The sequence below is a fragment of the Vidua chalybeata genome, chromosome 3 (assembly GCF_026979565.1).
Source record: "Vidua chalybeata isolate OUT-0048 chromosome 3, bVidCha1 merged haplotype, whole genome shotgun sequence".
In the NCBI taxonomy this organism is placed as follows: Eukaryota; Metazoa; Chordata; class Aves; order Passeriformes; family Viduidae; genus Vidua; species Vidua chalybeata.
The window spans coordinates 81,679,002-81,704,416 of NC_071532.1; the positions used below are offsets into that span (position 1 = coordinate 81,679,002).

Consider the following 25,415-nt stretch of genomic DNA (forward strand, 5'->3'; position numbering starts at 1 on the left):
CTGTGGCCCAAAGCAAGGCTGCTGGTAAACTGTAGCTGTGTAATGTTTATAATCAGTTTTACTTCAGCTGTTGAACTGGCTAGTTCCAGTTCTATAAAGCTCCCAGTGAGAATAAATGAGACTGAAGTGTCTTCATTCATACTAATCTACAAAGGAAGTTGCTCCCTTTTTTCCACACGTACAACTAAATGCCTCAAGAAACACCAAGTTAAGGAGTGAAGCAGGAGATAAAAAATTCTTGTTTTCTCTGGGTATTATTCCCAAAAGAGATACAAGTTGCTTCTTTGACACAGAATACAATTTAGAGGACAGTATCCTGAAAGGTGAAACACAGACCCAGGATAAAGTTAAAAATGAGACACTCAGGTTAATCACATTGTGACTCAGAGGTCAGCATTTCCCTAAACACACAGACACACTGTGGTAGGGTGGCTGGCACATGTGCTACTGTGGAGGCTAAAAACAGGAGGGAACTCCAGGGCATGGCAGAAGACATTGCACTGTAAATGACCTATAAAAGGAAAAGTAACGTAATTCTAAAAAGGTACAGGATAAAGAGAATCTGGTTTTTATTTTAATTAGAGGAGCAAGCAGTTCAGTAAATTCCTACCCACTGCATAAGAAGGGAGGAACTTGAACCAAGTTTGAAGGTGAAGCTAAGGAAGAGGGAACAGATACTTGAGACAAGTTTTGCTAAACATAAAGCCTGGATAATCTATCTAGAACCTTCAAGAGTATCAGCTGGAAGCAACCAAGGTAATAAACACCTATCCTCCAAATTGTCATTCCTAAAATACACACTTGGCAAAAAAAGGGTAGAATACTGCATTTATGCCTTCCTGGGCTGGAGTAACAGCTGCAGGCTTTTCAGAGCTCTTTAACACAGCCTGCCAAGAAACAATATGATCACTGATTTTATGAACTGATAAGAGTGAAGGAATTTGTCTTGGAGGACAGGTGCTTCAATCAATGAATCTATCAATTCATCAATGCTTTGTAAGAACTTTTCTCTTTTCTTGTTGCTCCAAAGCAAAGTGACAACAGAATGCTCAAATACTTTAAATGCTTATTCTTGAAATTACACCAAGAAGTTTCTATCCTCCTTTCTGTGAAATTTTAATCTGAATCAAAGAAAGGCATGAAATTTTGATTTAACATGAGATTTGACTTTTTTTTTTCTACCCATGGACTTAGTTGTCAGGACAATACCATCAAGGTGAAAAATAACAGATAATTGCAAAAAGGTTTGCTTCTCCTCCTCCACATATTATGGACATACAGCCAAAAGCACCACCAAGGAACAGAGTCCTTATATTCAGAAAGACAACTGAACAGTAAGTCAAATAAGGACCTTCCAGACACAGCACAGTCAGTGAATATTAACCACTGCACTTTCATAAAAAACACATTCATTTGTAAGAACTCATACCACCAAGTAGTTTACCTGCAGCAAAGCATACTTCTCCCCCTAAGTTAGGAACCCACAACTTTTTTAGTGTCTCTGAGGACAAAGAACTATTCAGGTGGAACAAAGAAATTTAGGCATCATTTCTTTTAAAAATGGATTCTCTGTTCTTTATGCTTCATGTATTTGCACGTCCGTACTGTGTTCAACTGTATGTGGAGGGGGAAAACAGGTACCACAGCTTCAAAGAGCTCACAAATTTCTCACATCAAGGAAATAAAACTCCATGGGCAGTTTCTAATCATTCCTGAAGTCTCTGAAAGAGCTCCTACTATTATTACAAACAGCATGTGGGAGAGGAAAGCTCTCACATTCAGGATGCAAAGCACAGAATATACAACTGCAAAGTGAATCTTATCTGGAGAACTCAAACTCTTGAGTTCTCAAGAGGCACCAGCAGGAACAAATGCAATCTTATTCTTACTGCATGAGATTTTCTGGTGGTGGATTTTGTGAAACCCAAATATTCCTGTATCTAAAGTTGTTAATCAAAACAGAAGAAAGCCATCGAAAGGCTGGGGGTTTGAAATATTTTTATGAGGCTACATTATTTTAAGCAGAACACCAACTCTAGAAATGAGGCTGTAGAAATGAGTGGAGGAGGAAAAGGATCCATATCTGCAGATTACTTGGTGCTAAGAGCAATCCTAGTAATCATCCTCAGCCCTAAAGAGCATACCTCTGGTATGATATTAGGTGGTAAACCTGGGAAATCCTAATGATGGCTTGATGGATCTATAGTAGTTTCACTTGAAAGGATAAAACAGCACTTATTACCACTTTTTCTCCTTACTTAGATTCAAGCTCCGTGTGCCTTTGTATCTCAGCAATAGCCACCCTTTAGCTTCTATTCTCCATGGGCTTGAAAAATCTCAAAACTGGCACACAACACACAAGAAAGGTGTTTTTTTTTTTATCTTGGGGCAGAAGATGTCAGTGGTGTAGTGGCTCCTATTTCAGGTAGGCCTTGCTTCTACAACCATCTTCCCATTCATGTCAACCACAGATGCTCTACTACTAACATACATCATCAACTTGCTATCCCAAGGAGTGCATAGATCTCACCAACAGATATTCTATCAGGTACCAGCAACAACCTTTCTTTACTCAAAGCAAGAATGAGCATTTGTCTCCAGTGGAACTGTAATCATGAATGCACACTCAGCAGAAAAATTAGAATATTTTCTAATTTTCTAAAATTAGAAAATATTATCACATTTTAAGTCTGTGAACAAACTTCAGTGTGACTAGGGTAATGAAAATTAACATCCTTTGCAAGAGGTGTTATCTGCCAGGGACAGTTTTCTCTGCCTATCTCACAATTAAAATTTAGAGTTTAGACAATCTTTCAAAAATTAGACTTAGAATATAGAAGTTGCAAGTGAATTGATCTTGTTTGCTATATTTTGCTAATTGGTAGTGTTTTCTGTGTTCTGCTTAATGTAAAATTAGAATATCCTCTCCAGACATTAGATGTTTATAAAATTCTCCTGATAGTATGCAGCCAGTTCTTCAAAACTGTTGGAAACTGAATCTGAAAAGTTACTTTTAGTCTTAAATATCATGCTTGCTATAGGTTGCAGAAAATAAGACACACAGACAATAAAAAAGCAAGAATAGTCATTAAATCACTTCTCTGTAGAGAAAGGTCTATTATACTAATTAAATACATAAACCATTAGAGCTTCTAGCTGAAGTCTAATGCTCTCCCCATCAGTCAACATTACAAATTAGAAATCTTTAGGCATGGCAATAAAGACGCTGTTTCAGTACAAAAGCAGTGTGGTAAAGCCTCATCAAGTTTTCCACCAGGGAACCTTCTAAAAATCTCAAGTCATAAAGCAATTAGCTATACATCTTGATTTTAGAGATCATTTTAGATTCTCTCCTTCAGCCCACAGTATTTTGACCACATCTTCCAGGAAAGTATCTCCCCAGAGACTAGAGAAATCCTCCACTGCCTGATTTCCAAGCTCACACAGTGCCACTGATATCTTAAACTGAGCATGACTTACTACACATGCACAAGTCAGAGAAACAGTGCTGTTTGAGACTATCTTTTTTTTTTTTTACTCTACTTTGACTAAAAGCTTTCCTGAATCTAATAGTATAAGACTCACAATATTTTATTATATGTCATAAAAAACATTCACAGCATCCACTGTCTCAATACACTCTCAGAAACTACAGATGTACAGTCCTTTGCCTACCCTACCTTCCTGTTACACATATTACGGATTAGTGCTTCCAACACATTAGGCTTAAATTCTGATTTTAAAATCTGTAGGGTGGTTAAAAAATATGCATATTTTTTAATATACAATATGTCTTTAAGACATGTTCCAACTGTAAATGCAAACTAGTTCTTACAAACTAGTATTTCCAAGGTTATAGAGTAACATTGTGTATTGACACGTTTTGTCTGCAATTATTTTGTTTAATATGTATAATCAATGTGTACATTGATTCTGAGGTTAAATATATAAATTCTGCATAAGCATCAAATTCTCAAGCACAATCCCATTACAAATGAATTAAGTGTTCCACTACCTCAGAACTCTGGGAAAACAAAAAACTGTACATTGAAGGCTTTCACATCTAGGTACAAGAAATGGTACAGACAACATGAAAGCTGTTTGGGTCCTTGCTATTGCAACATAGACAGAAATTATTTGAGGAACTTACTATTTTCCAAGCAGAATCTTGGAGAGATCCTGTTTAAAAGAAGTTCCTGTCGTAATCGAAGAACTTCAGCTTCCAGCACTTGCACTCTCCATTTCCATCCTAAATCTTGTTCAGATACAGTTCTGGCAAGGTCCTCTGTGTATTCTTTGGAACTCTTCCCTGGTGGTTTTGAGTGGATAATTGCAAAAGCCAATGCTAGTTTTGATATTTTCAAATATGAAATCTGTTTTTCTCTTCCGCCTTTGATTTCTATTGCATTAGAAAAAACAGAAAACAAAAAGGTTACTTCACTATGATTCCATAAGGAAATGACACAAAATATTTTCTTGGCTTTGAAGACTGTTCAACAGTGAGACCAATTCTTTAATTTCTAGTGCATTCCTAAATCATCAAGAACAGAAATACAAGCATCTGTGCACAATGTGAGAACAGAACATACATGAGCTGCACTCAGCTATAAAAATAAAATTCAGCCAGTGTCTGAGAATAACTGTGGAAATAGTAAGCACTTCAAATAGCCTTATCCTAGCAAAATTTTTAATGCAAATGTAATCTCCACTAAAGCAAGGGTGAAGAAAGTAAAAATACTAACCTCAAAAAACCCACCCTGACACTCTCTCCCCCTCAAAAGAATTCTGACATGACAGAAGAACCCATAACAATAATTAATTTCGAGTTATTTATACTTAAATACAATGCATATAATTTCTTGATACCATAAGGTCTCAGTGCTCAAAAGATAAAACTTTGAGGTTGTGTCTGGTTTTGGACACCTGGTTTTGATGCCCTTGTAGTTTTAAGTCTATATTAAGCCTCAAGCCTGCAGAAAGCTAAGCAGACAGCATCAAAGGGATGCAAGTGGCTAGCAAGGTAAGTGAAGAAGACAGTTTTATAAACTTTGTTACAAACAGTGAGAATGGGGCAAAAGGCATTAAAAGAGTCAGAGAAATAAAATCTATTAAAATAGATGATTACATCATGTGCAACAGCACAGGGCCTAGGAGCAGAGAAGGAAAAATTAAATTAAACCCAACTAATATTAACCAGTCTATCTAATTAGCAAAGTTACATTTTTTTCCTAATTCCACACCATTTTCATTCAGTTGTTTGATGTATTCTTTTCCTGAAAAAATATCACTCCCAAAATAGTAATTTAAGAAAAAAAAAATCACTTTCTACACTTTTGCCCTGAGCTTGACATCTACAATTTTTTCACAATGTTGTTTTTTTCTTGTTATCCATCAAAGCTGCAGGTTAAGCACTAATAAGTTGTGTTGAGCATCTCTGAAATAGTCACAACACAGGTTTGAAAAACGTATTTTAGGTCATCCTTTCACCAGATCATCTGCTATCACTAAGCTGATTTCTTCCTCTGGCTCTACTTGACATTAGATAGTAAGTCATAAATCATCATATATTCATTTATCCATCAGGGACACTTACAGAAGGCACTGGTTTTTATGTATTTCTTTCATCTTTCAAATACTTCTGAAAAACACAAACAATCCCTGTGCACTCCTTGCACTCTGTCAATTCAAACACAGCAGCCAGTTAACACTTTATGTAGAACAGAGCACAAAGGACAAGAGTGCAAAAATTCCTTGGGATCTAGAAGGACAAGAGTGCAAAAATTCCTTGGGATCTATTTACCCACAGTTATATTTTAAGCTACTCTTCTCCACTTGAAACACTCAATTTCTGTCATGTGTCAGGGCAAAATCACCTAATCTAAGCCACCAGTGCATTCTTAAATTAATTAAACAGTAAGCCTTTAGAAACTGAACTATATATATCCTTTACTTAAAGCATTTATACATTAAATGGTACTTTTGCAAAATTTCTGATAAAGAAAATCTATCTCACACAACTTTTCAATTCATATCTAGAATTTCAGTGAAGAGCAGAAGTTGTTTCTCTCAATCTCAAAGGATTAGCACCTCTGTGGGATGGCTAACTGGTGTAAGACTCTTGCTTGCCTTAAACATCAAAGGAAATGTTTACAAATACAAAGCATGCAAATAATTGAACTGCCTTCAAAGCTGGGAATAACATGAAATATGTGGGACCACACTGAAAGAAGATTAACTAGTAACAGTAAGGTATCCAAAATATTTGGCTTTGAATATGAAAGGTGCTTTCCAGATTATCTCATCAATAGAAATTTCACCCAGATATTACTCAAACAGGGTCTGTCAAGCTCCATTCTTACAAAGTCTCTGCACAGAGCAGAACGATAAATTAGGGCAGGCAGAAAAATGTCTTACACTGTTTGTTTAACATTGTGGTACCTCTAGAGACCACTCTGCCAAAGCTTTCTGATTCATCTTCCTTTTAAGGACAAACACATATTTACTATCTGCTTCATAACATCCTTTGTCAGTTTTAGTATTTTCCTTTAAACTATATTCATAGAAGTTGCAAAACGACCAACATTCCAGTATGGGCCAGGGAGTGGTATTTATGCCAGCATTTCCTTTTATCATCAGAGTCACCAACAACACCTTATTCATTGTATTCTATTTCTCCTTACAGGACATACTATTACAAAGAAAATACAGAGTTTGCTGTCTGACCACTGACATATTACCACTATGCTACCAGTATGAAATGCTACTTTGGTATCATTTTTTGACCAACCATTACCAAAATAAGGAGAGTCACTTTTTCATTTTATTTTGAAAGGGACTATTGTGTTTCAAGCATAACAAAAACCTTAGTGCACAAGGTAACAGTACAATGGAGACAAGTAAAAGGATCTTTCAACTGCAACATTCCAAAATGCTATTTTCTAAAGTAGATGTATCCCTAGTAAGTCACTTAAACCACATAAATCATTACCTCATTTTGTTTTGAGAATCTTAAATAGCATTCCAGCTTGACACTTAAGACATATATTTAATAAATGAATTAATGCAATTTGGAGTTTGAGGGATGCCTTTTCCTCTTTAACATTTTATACAGACTCACTTCTACAGTAGGAGTGCCTTACACTGAATGAGTTTAGGGAGATATTCTTATTCTGGAGGAAAAAAATCACTGGATTCCTGGATGCATTTCCAGAAAGAATGGATTTCTTAAAGATTTTATGGAGAATAAACAGCTCTTTCACCTGCTTTTTCTTACTGACACTATCACCATCTCTCTTTATTTCTTTTCTGATTAGGAAAAGAGAAGTCTATGTATCAAAAAAGCAGAAGTTCTAAGAGCTGATTGAGGCTTTTCACCATCCCCCTAAAGGGACAACTGCTCTCTCAGAAATTACTATGTAAGTCTTCTAGAAAAAAACACACCGGATGACACTATTAGAAATATGGTGATGCTGGCCAACTGTGCATTAGTAAAAATTGCACAGCAATCTGTTGGTCTCAGGAAGTGCTGAACCACCAAATATATTCCACTGAAAGCATATTGGCAGCTACAGAGTTTTATGAATAATATTTTTGCTATCAGCACAGAAATTACACCACTGGTTGGGCAGAAAAAAGTTTTAGAACCAAACCAAAAATTTTCCTTGATTGAGAATAGTACCCAACCAAGAGCAAAAAGGAGTCACCATTCTAATTCTAGCTGCTAATGCCAAAATATGTCTGACATAAAGAGAAAGAGAAAGGTTCAAGAATTATCCAAAGCTCCATTCCTGTGATTACTTAGTGTTAAGGAGAGAACCAGTAATCCCTTGCAAACTCTGCTGGAAGCAGGGCTCAGCACCCTAACAACAGATACCACCTGGTGACAGGTTCCCTATGCAAACACCTCAATCCACAAACTGATATTGGAAGAGCACCCAGAGGACATGATGGGTTAACAACAGTGTTGAACAGGGCTAAGTCTACAGATTTCCAACACAAGAATGACATTCCATGCTTCCAGCTCTCATGCAGAGAGAGGGTACTGAGAGTACAGACCTGATGAGATCCTGGCCATGGAAGGCTGCTGAGCAATTATTCACCTGCTGAAATAATTACAAAAGAAGTGATGAACTGTCCCGTACAGCTTGGTGTAACATAATCAAGGGGAACTGAGATGTGGTGCAAGATCCACTGAAGACCTTTGATATAAGCAGGAAACAGGGTAACAGGAAGAACCAGGATAAATCTGATCCATAAGCACTACCCTAATCCACCATTCTGCCAGTGCAGTTTTGCAGGTGCATTTGATGCAGCAGCTCATATGGAGAGATTGAAATGTTAAGAGTTAATGACTCAAAGAATCAGACATTTACAGAAGGTGAATTCTCAGCTCTAGAGGTTTTAAGAAGTCTTTAAGGAATGTTTATAAGTAAAGGAGATGAACTTTATATATTTACTCTTCTGAGTGGTACATACAGTTTTCTCACTGATCATGGAAACAGGTAAATCATAGAGAAATGGGGGGGAGGTAGCTAAGTTACGGTATGATTTAAAATTACAGGGTACCTCAAACCAAACCCAAAAACCCAAACCCAAAACCAAAATCACTTGGAATAATTCAACACTGCAGTAATACTCAGACCTTAGGTGTGATTTCCAAGTTTGGCCAAGAAACTCATGGCTAATAATGGAGGAAACTGCTGCAAATGTCATAGACAAAACCTTATTGATTTCATAAGGACACTCATTTGTTATTTACTAGACCACTATCATATGAATTTAAAAAATAATTTCAAAAATTCATAGCATAAGATACAAAACAGACTGTAATTCATTTAACTTACAGGCCATTCCAGGGCTCGGTTTTCTCCACATGTGAAATTTTTATTTAAAAATAAGAGGATCTGTCAGGACAGAAACAAATCACCATTCACCACTACTACAGAGCTAAGAATCTTCAGACAGCCCTAAATATACAAAAAAATGCTTTTCCTTCAAAATTTAAGAGTATGGTCTGTCCTTAAAGGTACAAACATTCAAGGAAAAACTGTTTTGTTGCCATGATTTTTACTTTAACTAGTCTGTCAATTACACAGTGCAAATAAAGGTGAAAAAATTACCCACATCTTTGCAACCTCATTTGCTTTATACAATAGAAACCAAGATATTGACTCATTATGATGGAGCACAAAATGCTGCAATTGCTGTAGTGGAACTGGGCTGAACTCAAGAGACATATGGCCACAACATTAAGCAACAATAAAGTAAACTTGATTTAATTGGTATGCCTAACAAAATGTCATTTGTGTATATTATAAACAATGATAATGCGACAGATACACAATCAAGATCAACTGAAGTATGCCTCCAATTACTCAGCTTTTATTGTAAAAATGTGTATTAAACCAAGGCTACTCCATGGTGTCATCTTTAAACAACCTGTGCTCAAACACCCGAAGATATGTAATGTGGACATACTCAGTGAGGGAAGAACTTGCTTTTCCTACAACAAGCCTAACAATAACTCCAGCAAATGAACTCAAAATGGTAAAACAATACTGAAAATAATAAATATTTAAAATACTTTACGTCAAAAGCACAAGGAAACTCAAATGTAGCATTATTTATTCCTTCAAACTCTAATTTCTAAATAATTTTAGCTTCTAAAATCAAATTTTATAAATTCTCCAAATCCAAATAACATGAATGAGTTGAAAAAAACATTTTAGAACTTACTAATGTTCCCCAATTATAACCATTTCAGAGAATTTAAGAACATAAGCAAGCATAATCCCTCAGGATTTCAGTAACATTTCTGACGTAGGATTTATCTCCTCTTAACTACAGAAACCTACAGTTTAGATGGCTACAACTGAGCTAGCTGTCTGGACTTCTTTTATTATCAATGGGCAGAAACAGAGATTTCTAATGTTAAAAATAAACCAAGTCATTTGTACATTTTATGGTAAAGTCATGACCCAGAAACATTTGTTTCCCCCCACGGACTACAAGGAGTGTTAAGATGACTACATGAGATGCACACATATATCTTGTGGACAGCCAACTGCACTGAGATGAGCTGATGCACCACAGGCAGCTAAAGCAAAGACCTTCAAATACCTATTTAAGGTACCTAACTAATAAGAGAAATTTTGCAAGGCTGAGAGCATCACCTCTTAAAAGAAGTTTGTAAGTCTAGATCTTTTTGATACCTCTGGGGGAGAAATAAATAAAAAAAAAAGGCTTTCTAGAAAAAAACCCAGAAGTAATGGAAAAATGTTTGTGAGAATAACTTTGTGAACATATTACAATGCATAAAATAGCAGACAGGTGCAAATTAAAGACATAAGAAACATCAAGTATGCCTGGAATTATATGAGCATAAAAAATTGGTTTGGCTCCTCGAAGTTTCTTGGCCTCACTCTTCAGCAAGATCATTTGAAAATAGTAATTTATGCCTGAGTTTTATGGTAGTTTAAAATTGTGCATATGTTCTCCCTACAAGCTGAGAGTTCTTCCTTTTGCACTCCTTTTTCTCCTCCAACAGGAGAAGAAAAAATTTTTATGTGTCACTCACAACAATATATAGTGAATCTGGCACACAGTACCATTACCATCTTTCTCTTTACTATTCTGACTACTAAAGACACAAATATGTTTCCAGAAGAGGGAATTTATTCTATAAAACCTGCTGTTCAGAAATTAAAGTATAACTCAGTGGTGTAAATTTATCTATTCTTATGTCAGCACAGATTTCTTCCGCTACCAAAACAGAACTGTGCTCACTTAATCAGCTGGGTGTAAATCCATTTGGTTTGGGAACTGAGGATGTACTTTTCATTATAGCTTTATGAGACGAAATTTATGAAACCATGCAATTCAAACCTTTATTCTTTTACAAAGTTTCACATATGCTAACAATAATTACATGAAGAATAAATTTACCATTGGCATTAGAGACTGTGGAAAACAATCCCAGCCTTTATACACCACCAAGTTACAAAAAGAAAGCAGCCCTTATCTCCCCAGTTTTACCTATTGCAGTGACTGTATTAGCTTTTGAATGCAGAATTTCAAAGCAGAGTTCAAAAAAAGGCAATCATCAAGAGTTTGGAGTTTTATATGAAGACTCTTTTGCATATCTCCTCTTCCCATGTTAAAATATAGTGACTAAAATATCACCATAATTTCAGTTTCACACTTTCAGCCTTTACCTGAACAGTTCAGTTTCCACAAGTTTTTAAATCTACAAGATCTATATCTTTCAGTGATACTGATTCATTCAGGTAGCCTTCCAGAATGCACCCACTGTATTTTAAAAACCTTGGGTTTGGGTTTCTTACAGAATTTAATATGGGCAGAAAGAAAGATGAGATTGTTCAGAAGGAAATGTCTGTAATAGAGGACAAGGAAAAGAGGGACTACTGCTAGGAATCCAGTACTCTAAAAAGCATACATCATGTGATAAAGAATGAATCCCTACATGTACTATAGACACTGACGTAATTATAACCACATTTAAATATGTAGTGTCTAAATATTAACTTATGAAGCACTGGAAGTTGTAAAAGATAGCAAACCACTGAAGAGACTTGCCAAGGATTCACAGCCAAGTCCATAGACAAGTACTTTTTTACACATTAATTTGGCTCAATTATTAGTTTATTCAAATTAAGACAACATCTAAGCCCCAAAGATGATCAGAAAGCTAGAGCACCTCTCTCCTCTGAACAGGTTGAGAGATTTGAGGTTGCTAAGCCTGGAGAAGAGAATGCTCCAGGGTTCCTCTCAGCACCTAAAGGGTATTACAAGAAAGCTGGAGAGGGACTCTTACAAGGGCAAGACAAGGGGAAATGAGTTTAAAAAAGAGGGCAGATTTAGATTAGATATGAGGAAGAAATTCTTTACTGTGTGGGTGATGAGACATTGGAACAGATTGCCTGGAGAAGCTGTGGACGCAAGTCTTGGTTTTAGCTGGGACATTTTCTTCTTAGCAGCTGGTACAAAGCTGTGGGTTTTGGATTTAGTTTGAGAATGATGTTAACAACATACTGAAGTTTTGATGATGCTATGTAGTGTTTACCCTAAGTCAAAGACTTTATAATATCTCGTGCCCTGCTACTGAGGAGCTGCACTGGAAGCTGGGAGGTGAGCAAGGCCAGGACAGGTGACCCAGCCTGGCCAAAGGAATACTGGGACCTCTGTTCAGAAATGGGCTGCGCGTTGGTTATCAGGAGCTGAGCAACCATGTTCATCACTTGATTCTCTTGGGTTCTTTTACTCTCTCTTCCTTTCCTTTTGACAATTCTTATTATTACTCATGTTATTAACATTCTTAGTATCAGAATTATAATATTTTTATTTCAATTATTAGATTATTTTTATCTCAACCCATTAGGTTCACCTTTTCTCTATGATTATCACTGCTGGGGTGGGGGGACTGAACAAAAGGCTGTGTGGTATTTAGTTGCCAGCTGGGGTTAAATTCCATCCCTGGAACTGTTCAAGACCAGGATGGATGAACTTTTGAGCAACCTGGTCTAGTGGAAGCTGTCCTTGTCCATGGCAGGAGGGTTGGAACTAGATGATCTTTAAGGACCGAGAACTCCAGGCCATTCAACGATTAATACAAAATTAATCATTACTTTCTTCTGTCAGTCAATGAGAGAAATGCAAGTTTCAAGCCATATGATTTCTGAATTCCTAAGGTCAGAGTGATCAGAAGCTATCATTTCAATTCACTGACATTGGAAATAATCAGGTAAAAATATTGGTAACTTTAATAATTCTTTGATACTCTATTATATCTACATATTCACACAACCTTTTTTTTTAACGAGAGCACTAATAACATCAATTGAATCTCAGCATCCATCCAACAAAACTTCACAACAGTGTTTTTCTTTGTGACTTAGGTGAAATGGACAGGAAAAAACTTCAGATTTGTAACTAATAGAGCCAAGTAATTAATAACCGATTCATTATTATTAATAACCAAAGCAGTGGAACTTTCATGAGAAGGCTCCCATTTCCTCATAAATTCAACGCTTCCTCAGGAAACCACTCTGATAACCTGAGGCTGCCCACATAAGGCCTCCCCACGGAGACAAGGCAGGTGTCCCAGGGGAACTAGGTGGTTGTCCCAGGGGAACCAGGAGAACCAGGGGGCTGTCCGAGGAAGCCTTTGCACATGAGGGATGTCCCCAAAGGCCACTGACGCCGCGGGCTGGCGGCATTTCCCGGGCCGTGCTCCCCTCTCGGAGCCCCCTCGCAGCCTCCCTCAGAGCCTCCCCGGAAGCCCTGCCGGCCGCGCGCCCCGACCCACCTGCAGCAGCGCCGCGGGGGCCGCGCCCCAGCTCCACGGCCCGTGGCTCCATGGCCCGGGGCCGGAACGCGACCCCTCCGCCCCCGCTGCGGTCGGGCACAGCCCCGGCCCCGCGGCGCAGTGGGGGCAGCTCCTCGCTGCGGGCCCTGCGCTCCCACTCGTGTTGATCTGGACCGAACACGGCTGTTCCCTAAGGGAGTAGGCAGAGCCCGCGGACGCGCGGGCCTCGCTTCCCGCTGCCGCGGCTGGATGAGAGGGAAGCGCGAAGGCCGGCTGGCTGCAAAGGCCGTCTCAGTCGGGAAGGTGCTGGAAGGGGGAAGCCGTGGAACCCCGCAGGAGACATCTGAAGGCCCCTGCCAGAGAAGGAAGGGAGCGGAGCTGTGGGCAGGTTTTTAGGGAGCGTGGCCTGCCTGTCTCAGCCCTGGAGTCCGGCCGCACGCTGAGCTCAGGGTCCGGGTGGCAGAGCTCACCATCACCTGGGTCACCCGAAACCACCGCCCACGCTTTTACACTTCCTATTGCTATGAATTCCATGTAGGTCTCTCAAAGTGTTTTGCTGTTTAACTTATGCCTCTTTAAACTTTTCTTACCTAAAACATAGCCCCATACTAGCCACTGTGCAGAAAATTAACTCTATCCCAGCCAAAACCAGTACAATATCTTAAGAGGAAATGGGATCATGAAACTTCTTTTAACAGTGCATTGGAAATAGAATCTGCCTTTTAGTGGAAACTCCGTGAGCCAAGCTCACCAGTTAATAAATTATCCTTATATGAAAAATTACATTCTCTACACAACTGTGCTGAAAAGGCTGTGATAAGCCTTCTTGGCCAGAAATGGAGTATATAGAGGCATAGAATCAGAATAATTTTGGCTGGAAAAGACCTTTAAGATCATTGATTCCGACCATTAACTCAGCACTTCCAAGTCCACCACTCAGTCATGTCGTTCAGTGCCACATCTACACGTCTTGTAAATACTTTCTGGGATGGTGACTCCACCACTTCCTTGGGCAGCCTGTTCTAATGCTTGACAGCCTGAAGAAATTTTAACTTGGTTGAGAAGTCTGAGGAGGGGGGACAGGAGAGATAAAAATGCGTAATGAAGTCAGATGCATTAGGTGCAGTTAGGCTTATCACAATACATCCGGTTTTTAAGTAGAGGGTGGTCAATCTTTCTGAACACAGAAGTATTCAGATGTGACAAAATACGCTTTTATAACCCTCATCCCCATTTCTTGGATAATCTAAGCAGCATTATTTTGATAATGCTCTTCAAAAAACTTTTTTTTGAAGATCAGTATACATAGTGGAAAATTTCTGAGCTACTACACATATTCTTTTTTTTGGGGGGGGTTGGGTTTTTTTTTTTGTTGTTGTTTTTTTGGTTTTTGTTTTGAAAGATTTGCCTTCTGAACTACAGAAAACTGTTAACACACTGGAACTTTCATTTTAGTCTTCAAATGATAAAAATGAATTAGATGGAATAAGTTAGAGAGCATTTTTATTCTGAGAGCACTACTTATTTCTCAGTGAAACTCAAGGAGAAAAAAAAAACAAACTATTCTCCAATCTTCTATAACTGTCATAGCAGCAGCTACCCTGTCATTTTCTGTGCATCTTTTGTGCACGTAAGTAATGCAGATGCTTTGCAAACTGGACACTCATTATGTATATTGGAACATCCATGTTTTCATTTAATCTTTTCAGCTAAGACTGAAATAAAAGATTCAGAGACATCAGTGCTTTTACCTGCAAGCCTGTCACCTGTATGCAGAGAGCTGAATCTAAAAAGTAGAATTAGGCAGGGGCAACATTATTACTGTTCTGGAAAAGAAAGTGGCTTTGCTTTTTCTGAGAGTACCAGTTCTGCTTGCAATTATAGACTTATTGAGAGGCGCCTAAAACTACTGAGGCCTTCAACCGTTAGGCAGCTGCCTGGAGAGATGTTTTTCACTTTATTGTTTTGTACTTAAACTACATTAAAAAAAAGAGAAGAGCTGTATAAATTCAGTTTCAGATGCACAGTTCCCATTTTTATATCTTTTTAATTTGGAGCTAGTAGTAGTTAGAAGGAATGTTTCTTAAACTTGCAAGTTTAAGTAACTTGCAAAGTTACTGTGCACCACTTTGAGAATACCAACCAAAGTACAACTTACTACAGTTTTTAGGTTTGCTTTTAAAATAAGTTGAAGCATCCCAATATCTTCAAGGTGGAAGAAAGCTGGTGTACCCCCACCATTAACAGAGCACCTCTAACAAACTTTTTTATTCATATTTCATCTGAAAGCAGCAAAATTTAGGTAAAATCAACTGCAGAATCACTGAGATGTGTGTTCCTGTTCTACTGAAGAACACTTTTCAAAAATAATGTGTAGAACTTACATTAACTTTATTCAGTGAGTATTCCCAGTAATTACATAGAATCATAGAATCATTAAGGTTGGAAAAGACCTTCAAGATCATCAAGTCCAATCTTTGACCAACCAGCACCTTGTTAATTAGACCATGGCACTAAGTGCCACATCCAGTTATTTCTTGAACACCTCTAGGGACAGTGACTCCACCACTTCCCTAGGCAGCCCATTCCAATGCCTGACCAACTTTTCAGTGAAGAGTTTCTTTGTGACATCCAGGCAGCATAATCTAACATACTTTTTTATAAATGAACAATGTCTGTGTGCACATGCATTGGTGTATGGTGCAAATTCATGTTATATCAAATAAATTAAAAATAAGCTATCCAGACATGGGATGATTAGCACTTACGTAACCTCAAGTGAGAAAACAGTGAAATGAAGCTTCAGTTTGAAATAAGCAGTTTGTAGTTTGTGAAAAAAGATGATTTTACTAGTTGCAATAAATTATTTTGATCTTTTTATGAATATTTCTTTTGGTCTCAAGAACAGTCAAAGGATATCTTTGTGCCAAAAGGTCATACAAAATAATTAGCTGCTTTTGTTGTTAATTAAACATAAAAGCAGTGAGGTGTTTAATCACACTAGAGGTCACGAGTTCTCAGTATTTAACCAATCCACATGCTGAATGATTTCAAACAACTGAGTGGTCGACTAAGAGCAAAGCCACACAATACAGGCTTCAATCAGTTTTAAAAGTAAGTGGATTACATTTCTGTCAAACAGGCATGCCCTGCTCTTAGTGGATGGTTACAGTATCAGCAACAATTTGAGCATGGAAGAATATATTTTCATTTGGAGAACTACAGGCTGTTAGAATTTATAAGACATCTTTATATTTTAATGCATGTCTTCTTGCCTGAGAACTAGAAGTGTCTGAAAACATATGAAACATGCTGTCTTAACTATCATTGCTGCAATTGTGTTTAACTTAGATGGGGCAAGAGATACAGTGTTTTTAAAAAGCATGTGAAAATCATGAGCAAAAGCATCAAAATCTTCTCATCTGACCCTTTTTTTCCAGTTTTTCAGTGCTATATTTAATTAAAAATAAAAAAAATTGGCAGCATGACTCTTCATTACTCAGCATCAAGCTGTTTTCAAAACAGATTATAATGTGTTTTTGATGGCTCTATTTTCTATGTAATTCTGATGGGACCAATATGGCTCAAGCAGTCCCTTTGAGCATCATCTGCAATTCTAAACAAATCATCTGATCCAGGATGTTCAGTGAGTTATGCAATGACATCTTTTTTTCTGTTCAGAAACAAAGCATTATCATCAGGAAAAAAAAGGATCACATTTCAGAGTCTGACGCAATGAAAACCTTGTTCTATAAAAACAATATAAAAAGTTAGACATGATACAAGAAGAACAAGGAAACTAAAAAACTTGTTACCACTAATAAGCATCATACCACTTATGAATAAATACTTTATAGTGCTTTGTCATCACTTACATAAAATTAATGACAACAGATTCCATTCCTTTCTATACAGTATATCCTGAGAAAAAAATAAAACCTTTATCTCAAAGAATTTCACTTTCTGGGAATCAGTACTGAAAGATTCTCACTCCACTAGGTGTTAAAAACAATAAAAGCATGTTAGCAAGTAGTCAGAATGATACTTAAAAATTAATGTGACAATATAGCAGATAATTTTCTGCATTTAAATTTCATCATTTATCTAAGGGTAACAAAACAGTGTTGTGAGACCTTCCTTGTATACATCAAGAGATGTCTGAGAAGGAAAAACATATAAAGAGTTTTCATTTAATTTAGTACTTTTTATTGTAGTTCCACAAGGTTTTCTTCATGAAGTTCTTAAAAAGGCAGAGGTAAACGAGTAATTGCTATGATATAGCTGTCCTAGGATATAAAACATACTGGTTACACTTCTATACACAGAACTTTAACCAAACAACATATGAGCAGTCCTTGCTAACTGCCTCATAATATAGAAAATTAAATGCATTAAAATATCCACATTATTGTAATTGAATCCTGAGACATTTTGATAAGTATTCCTCTGTGCAAGCATGAGGTGTCAGCTGAATCATGGGTTACAATGTCCATTTTTTTCTGTTGACTCAGCTGGATCAGGCATAAGTTTTGATGAAGTGAGTTTCATTTCCTGGAGCGTACTGACTTAATCACACTTCACACACTAGAAAAGCCAGGTGCCCACTTAAGACACAGTGGTTGTGCTATTGCTTCTAGCACCTTGCCTGTGTAACCAGCTTAGAGCTTAAAGGATACAGAGTAAATATTTTTCTTCAGGTAGTTTGCACCTTTTTTCCCAAAGGAGCGTTGCACCCAGCAATCACGGTGGCGTTATGGAAGAGATTTATCTCAATACCTTTTGCCAAAAATGCTCTGCTTTGGGTGAAATTAAATAGTTAATATGGTGAAAGAGTAATTAGCAGGCAGGAAGATGAGGTCTCCGATTTTGATTCCCTGGTCCAGATAGCATTTATTTTTCGTTAGAGACAACTGAATTTTGCCCTGCTTTCAGATAAGAAATCAAATTACCTTCATTTGAGGGGTTATATATGATTCCATATGACATGCAAATGTGGTACTTCAAGACATGGTTTAGTGTTGGGCTTGGCAGTGTTGGGTGAATGGTTGGACTCAATGATCTTAGAGATCTTTTCCAATGATTCCAAATGATTCTATGATCCTGTGCTGTCTCATCCAAAGAGTCATTCCTTCGATGGAAGAACTGTAATAGCAGTATTGTCTTAGTGATAGTCTTAGTTAAGTGGGACATAGGATTGACTAGATGCCTTCTAGAAGTTCTTTCAAACCAAACCAAACCAAACCAAACTCAGTATTCTGCTCTGACATTCTACCTGACCACCCGAAGACAGATTGTAACCTGGTGAATTGGGTTGTAAGGTGAAAGAGGTGGGCTTTAACACTTTCGACACCAAAGTGAAAGGCCTTTGTGTGTGCCAGCCCTCTGACCTACTGAGTTATTGGACAGAAACTGGTTAACGTAGCTATTATCTATATTTTGTAATAATTTTAGTATTCCAGATGTAAAACCACAGGAGAGTTTTTAGAGGTTGTTAGCTATATATGGACATACGTCTGATCTACACTGGAGGAAATAGCAAGCATATGGTCTGGCAGTCTTACACACAGGTAAGACTTTTGATTAATGCAAGAATCTCCCCCATGGCACCTGCCTTTGCCAGTTTCATCCCTCCCAGGATGAAACTCCCTCAGCTGCAGTGCTGAGAAGTCCCCTACTAAAAAAATCCACAATCTTTGCACTGCATAGCAACATGGAAGCTGTTTTAAGGACCTGTGCCATATTGTGGCACTGTCATGGTCATGCGCTGGCATGTTAGGCTAGGTGCACACATAAGTAGTGCGTAATAAATCTATTCTTATAGACTGAGCAGTCCAGTTTAGTATTCAAAGTTATGTTAATGTGTTTCTTCAAAACGACCATGTTGTACTGCTCTTGTAGGCGAAGAGAGGGAGTGCCATCTGCTCAGCCATGCAAATTGTTACCATTTCATTCACTTAAAATGAGTTTTGTCCGTTTGTTCTAATTGTAAATAGGTCCAACTGAATTTAACAAGCTTAAACCATTAATTCATTCATTTTTCCAAGTGCAAAATGTAGGCTTCAGGTTAATTTTAAAAATGTAGATTCTTGAAGCCCAGAATTCCTTGTATCTGGCAACTGTGTAAAGAAGATTGGAGAAGGAAAAAACACTCTTCAGAAAAACTTAAATATTTTAGACTAGTAAAAGGAATTTCTGATGTAAGTGCTGTATAAATAGAATAGGTCATTGATAGATATATCCATGTACAAATATATATAAACATACATGCTTTTAGACAGATGGATAGATAGGTACAGAAGTGACAAGGTAGCCAGGTTGTGGTTAAGAGGCAAAGAAAGTATTTTTATTTATCTGATGAATATGTTTCAACTGTAACAACAGGCTTCCTAAGATTTCCTTTACATGAAACTTTCCTTCCCTCAGAAAAATCCCTACACATATCCTGGGTCAGTGGTTACTCAACTTTACAGCTGAAGGGCTGTAGATAATTCTAACAGATCGAGGTAGCTGTAATCAATATTGTATCTGCTTCGAAACTCTTAACCTGTGCTCCATGGCTCCAGGCATTTATCAGGGAAGGGCCACGGACTGACATAAATCCTTTCTCCCAGCCGCTGGGCTGTTGCTTCAGAGAAGAAGAGCATCTGCTTGCAGCATGAGAGGGTCACATTACCATGGTTCCCATGCTCGATATAAAATAGTGGTGATATACAAATGCACCAGTAGGTACAAATGAAGATGCCATTTAAAAGTTGCATGATGTGACTCAAGTGATACAATTTAAAATTCAAATCAGTCTGTACCAGTTATGTCCTCATGCAGCTGTCCAGAAATCTGAAAGTCCATATGTGGGACTCAGGTTGCACATTAGAACTAGAAAGATTGGGCTGTGCATATTTTAAGGGGAGAAAATTGCATGTGCCCATAAGTTGCTACAAATAGCCATTCCATAGGAGGTTTTAAGAGGTAATCACCCATCTGCTAAAATATCTGTAGTGTATTTAATCATGTTTCTGCTGAATGAGTAGAAAACATAAAAAAAAAGTATTAAAAAAAAAAAACAAACAAACATCCCCCCTCCCCCCAAAAACCCCACAAAACCAAACCAAAACCAGGATTGCTAAGCCATATAATTATGAGGAAAACAAGCAATTAAAAGGAATTGGCTGCAATAAAAGTAAACCTAAATTTTATTACATGTGTAATTTTGGGACTAGACATAGCTGTCATGACTTACAACAACATAAAACCCCTTTTAAAGGGAAGGACACTTCATTTAAATCCATAGAAACTACTGTATAAGTGTAGTTTATAAAATGAACTAAATTCAATTCTAACTAAGTTCTATTGAGTTTAGTTCTAACGAAATTCTAGACTTTTGTTAAAATAATTCACTGATCTTTCAGTTATGTAAAATATATGCACAGTTCTTCATTTCAGCTGTGACATTCATTTGCTCTCTAAGCTTGATTGACTCTATAACTTCTTGTCTCAAGGATTTAGGAAACAATGAAAGCAGCAGAGTGAAATTCTTATGTAGGCTACTTGGATAATTCATATCTGAGAATAAAGAAATACGAGTTCTGTGGAGTACATGTGATACTTGATATATGTGCTTTATATATAATTTCCTTAAGGTCTGTAAGAAAATTAAATTGAAGTTTAATCAGAAGTTTTGCTCCAGACTGATCTGTGAGAACGTAAGGTGAAATTGGATGAAGAAATGTATTTATGGAGATGATCCTCTTGCATTCCCATGCATCTTGTATTTGGAGAGGAGTTGTTTTCCAATTGCATAATTTTTATTTCTTCTTCTACTCTAATATTTTATTTATGCTTTATTCCCATATCTGACACACAGATAATGTGCAGGAATACATTGAGAGCCATGCACATATGAATATCATTCTCTCAAGAGAAAATGTATGTCAAATAAGTATGCAATGTGGCACATTTGTGACCAGGGCAGGCAGTTTTAAGATGCATGACTTGATTATTTCAAAACCAGATTCCTTCAAACATACCAAAGGCAGATATATGTCAAGATAAAAGCTACATGAGTTAGAGTGTAAAAGGGCAACCTAAACATTTTTCAAAGTATTCAGAAATCTGTTTGTTTGTATTCCATACCTCAGAACTAGCCAGACTGGATTTTTACTACACTTTGATAATAATTTATAGTTGGGTAATGAACAAACATGAACAATATTAGCACAACAGATCATGTTCTTAAACCTCTGTGTGTCATAATAGAAATTAAATACCTTCTCAACCAGAATTGTGGCCATTGCAGGTGAGATTCCATTAAAAAAAAATGTTTTCCTCTTTGTTTCCTCATTTGAAATATTCATCTATGTAGACCTCAGAACACTATTCCTTGCTATTAAATGTCTTCATTTAAAATGCTTCAGCTTTTAAATGCTTCAGACTGTCCAGAGTTTTTGAAGTACTGTCAAAATTTGAAGAAACCTGTGCTGCCGCTGGCATTTCTTCATGTGCTAAGAAACCCTCTCTTCCTCATAAGGAATTACTTCTACACTTGTTTTCAGGGCTAAAAGTTGTTCTGCCAATATTCATGAAGATGAACTTGTCCTTGCTACTTACATTTTATTTGTGGAAAGCGGATTAGATAGACTGCCTGAATGCTCTGAGAGTTCGTTCCGTTTAAAGTCAATACGGAGCCAAAGAGATGGTCCCAATGTCCCACAGATCATTCCTTAGACTGTCAATCAATATGTTTCACCTGGGTCTCTCTAACTAGTAAGTCAAGTAGCAAGTAACACCAAGGAGGGAAGCACACATTGGAAACATAATGAACATCTCAGTAAGTGAGACCAAGGGTCTATCTATCCCAATTTTGTCTCTCATATAGTGCAGTGGGAAAGGCCTGTTAGAATGTTTTTTAGAGTTTATTTGCTGGCATGTATTTTCTCCATTGTGTGCTGTTTCAGCTTGTAGACACTGTTGAGCTCTTCATTGCTGCTGTAATGATCATCCTTCATTCCTGGTCAGTATTTTTTTCCTGTACTGCATCCAGCTCTGGGGTCCTCAGCATAAGAAATACATGGACCTATTGAAGCAAGTCCAGAGGAAGCCGCCTCTAAAGATGATTAGAGGGATGGAGCACCTCTCCCATGAGGAAAGGCTGAAAGAATTGGGTTTATTCAGCCTGGAAAAGTGAACACTTTGAGGCGACCTAATTGCAGCCTTCCAGTACTCAAAGAGAGCCTACAAGAAAGACAGAGAGGGACTTCTTATAACAGCATGTGTTAATTGGACAAGGGGGAATGGATTCAAACTAAAAGACAGTAGGTTTAGATTAGATATCAGGAGGAAGTTCTTTACTGTGAGGGTGGTGAGGCACTGGTACAGGTTGCCCAGTGAAGTTGAAGATGCTCCATCAAAGTCAAGTTGGATGGGGCTCTGAGCAACCTGGTCTAGTGAGTTCCAACCTCCCTGCTGTGCCTGGATGCGGTTGGGGGATTGGAACTAGATGATCTTTAAGGCCCCTTCCTATCCAAACTATTCTACAATCTTATGATTCTATGATCCTTCTGTTTTGCTTGTATCTTTTTGGTAAGCATGTGCCATTGCTTCAATTTTATTGAACAGAGTGAGACAGGAGATCAACCACAGAGTGAGGGAACTAAACTTTTGTCTCCAGCTTCTCTACTAGCACCCTATCTAATGAGGTCAGTTACCCTGTTTTACCCATGTGATTAAGAAAAATACTGATTAGCAACTTACTTGGTCTTAAGTTTTGCCAATTTTTTTAAATTGCTAGTTGCTTTCATAGGTGTTCATTTATTTAGCCTTCTTCCGTGTGGTAATATTTGTTTCCAAGATCATCCACTAGGTTTTCTTGTCGGTTATGTTCAAAGAAAAATGCAGTTTATACACATAGTCTTTACTAATATAAGTAATGTTTTTTAACCATATCTCCTTCCAAGTGTTACTGATCATAGTCAAGATGATTTCAGCTAATTGTCCACAGGAGATAAGTCACCTGATAGCCATTGGACACTCCATTAGCAGAAAATACCAAACCCTTTTAAATTTAGATTGTAAGAGTAAGAAAGATAGTAAGATGAAACTGTCTTCAATAAAGAAAAAGAGAGGAGTTCAATAGGGCTGACAGAGAATTTGAAGCAACAAAGAATTTGGAGACATCAAAGAGGAGTTGGTTTTTGTTAATTTGCCTTTCTCAAAAGTGGCTGCTTTCCATTTTTATTACCCTCAAAGCTCATCAACTAAATTTTACAGAGCCTTACTTCACTTTTTTGATAGAGGACTTATTTTGATTGGTTGAAATTATGCAATTTTTTTTTTCTCCTTCTTTGGTGAAATGACAGCTGTAAGTCAGGCTGCAGCCATATACAATATCACTATTTATATTTTCCAAAAATATGTATATTTATGCATCAGAGATGTTAATTCAGTTTTGAAAACTGTGTGCTTAGATAAATTGGTTATAAATTGAGTAGGTTTTTACATGTGTCCAAATCACTATTCCTCAAACCTAAATTCTTTGCATGTTTCCAGGAGATTTATATTTTTCTAACAGAACTCACAAGATACTACACCATTTGTAATTGAAAGAATTGCTATTGAGTACTGTGTCAAATGTCATCCCATACAGATTTTCTATGCTTAAATTACAGTTGCATGACTTTAATGCAGTTAGTTCGCACCACAAGGCTAAGAAAGCCCCTGTGAAATATCTAAGTAGCTCACAGAAACCTTGCAAAATCCTGCCAAATATGGGAAACTCTAAAAAAATAATTTGATTTTCTCTGAACGAAATAAAAGATTATGTAAATTTTCTTGAAAATAAAACTTTATAATTAAAAAACTGACAAGTCCTTCACTACAAATGCCACTCAAATTGGACTTTTATAAGGGCTTAGACAGTGAGATTTCAAAGGAAATAATTTAAAGGAAATATTGAGTTATTAATATCAGAAAATCATGAACATTGGATTGCTAGGTGACTAAAACAGTTCAAACTAAAATGAAAAAAATATAAAGAATGTGTTTGTATTTTCATTTTAAAACAAAGAAACAATAAGATTATAAAATAGTTTTGAGCCTCCACAAAACCTACAGGGTAAATCTGTGCATTGGAAATTTTCACATCCTGTTCATTATTTTCCCCTAGTTTGATTCTTGATTTCTGGGATTACCTAGAAGCTAAATTTTCTTGCAGGATGATTAGCACATAGAACAATCTGCTGAATATTTCAAAGAAAGAAAAATAAAGTAAGAACTCATGCTTTTGGTAGCGAGTTCTTTAATGTCTTAGTTATAAATACTGCCAAAAAACATGTGACAGAAATTATAAGGGTAAATGCACCTTTGATTGTGAAAGATGCTAAAAATATTTGATAGTTGTGATGGTTGACCTGGGCTGGGTGCCAGTGCCTTCCAAGACACCCTATTTTCTTCCCTCCTTGGCAGGATGCAGGTGGAGAAAATAAGAAGCAGGAAAACTCATGATTCAAGGTAAAGGCACTTTAATAAAGCAAAACCAAAGGTTGTACATGGATGCGAAGGAAGACCAAAAGATTTCTTCTGTACTTCCCATCAGCTGGTGATATCCAACCACTTCACAGGTAGGGCTTTAGTATGAATAGCAGTTGCTTTGCAAATGCTGTACTAATGAAGTTCCCTCCCTCCTTCTTTCAGCCTTTTTGCTGAGCAGATGTCCTATGGTATGGATATCCCTTTGGCTACTTTGGGTTAGCTGTCCTGGATATGTCCCCTCCCAAGACCTTGCCCACCCTCAATCTATTGGGTGCAGTAAGGGAGTCTTAGAGGGACAACACCGGTGCTGTGTTATCAACACCTCTCTAGATCCCCTACAGTGCACAGCACTATGAGGGCTGCAGTGGGGAAAGCTAGCCCTGTCTCAGACACACCCAATACAGTAGCATCTCATTTTAAAGTATGTTTTTTATTCTGTTGAAACAGGTCATTGTCTTCTGATGTCTAATATTAAAATAAGCCCCCAAGGCCTCATAAAAAAGTGTTTTCTTGTTTAAATAGTCACTAATAATAACAACTGAAATTACCATCAAGACTCTGAAACTGT

At 37.3% G+C, this 25,415-nt stretch overlaps 1 protein-coding gene and 1 long non-coding RNA gene across 3 annotated transcripts in view; one reads left to right on the forward strand and one right to left on the reverse strand.

Moving 5' to 3' along the window:
• MEI4 (meiotic double-stranded break formation protein 4) overlaps positions 1–13,405 on the reverse strand; it is a 69,574-nt gene extending 56,169 nt beyond the window's left edge. For both annotated transcript variants that reach the window (XM_053938606.1, XM_053938605.1), the window contains exons 1-2: positions 13,325–13,405; positions 4,151–4,399 (exon numbers count right to left, since the gene is read on the reverse strand). In XM_053938606.1, coding sequence (XP_053794581.1) covers positions 4,151–4,399; positions 13,325–13,376 — 301 coding nt within the window. In that variant the 5' untranslated portion in view covers positions 13,377–13,405. The remainder of the gene's footprint in view (positions 1–4,150; positions 4,400–13,324) is intronic.
• Positions 13,406–13,809: 404 nt separating this feature from the next.
• Positions 13,810–24,928, forward strand: LOC128785795 (uncharacterized). The gene is made up of 3 exons (XR_008430037.1): positions 13,810–13,858; positions 22,937–23,016; positions 24,782–24,928. It is a non-coding gene; the product is annotated as an uncharacterized LOC128785795 (long non-coding RNA).
• The last annotated feature ends 487 nt before the right edge of the window (positions 24,929–25,415 follow it).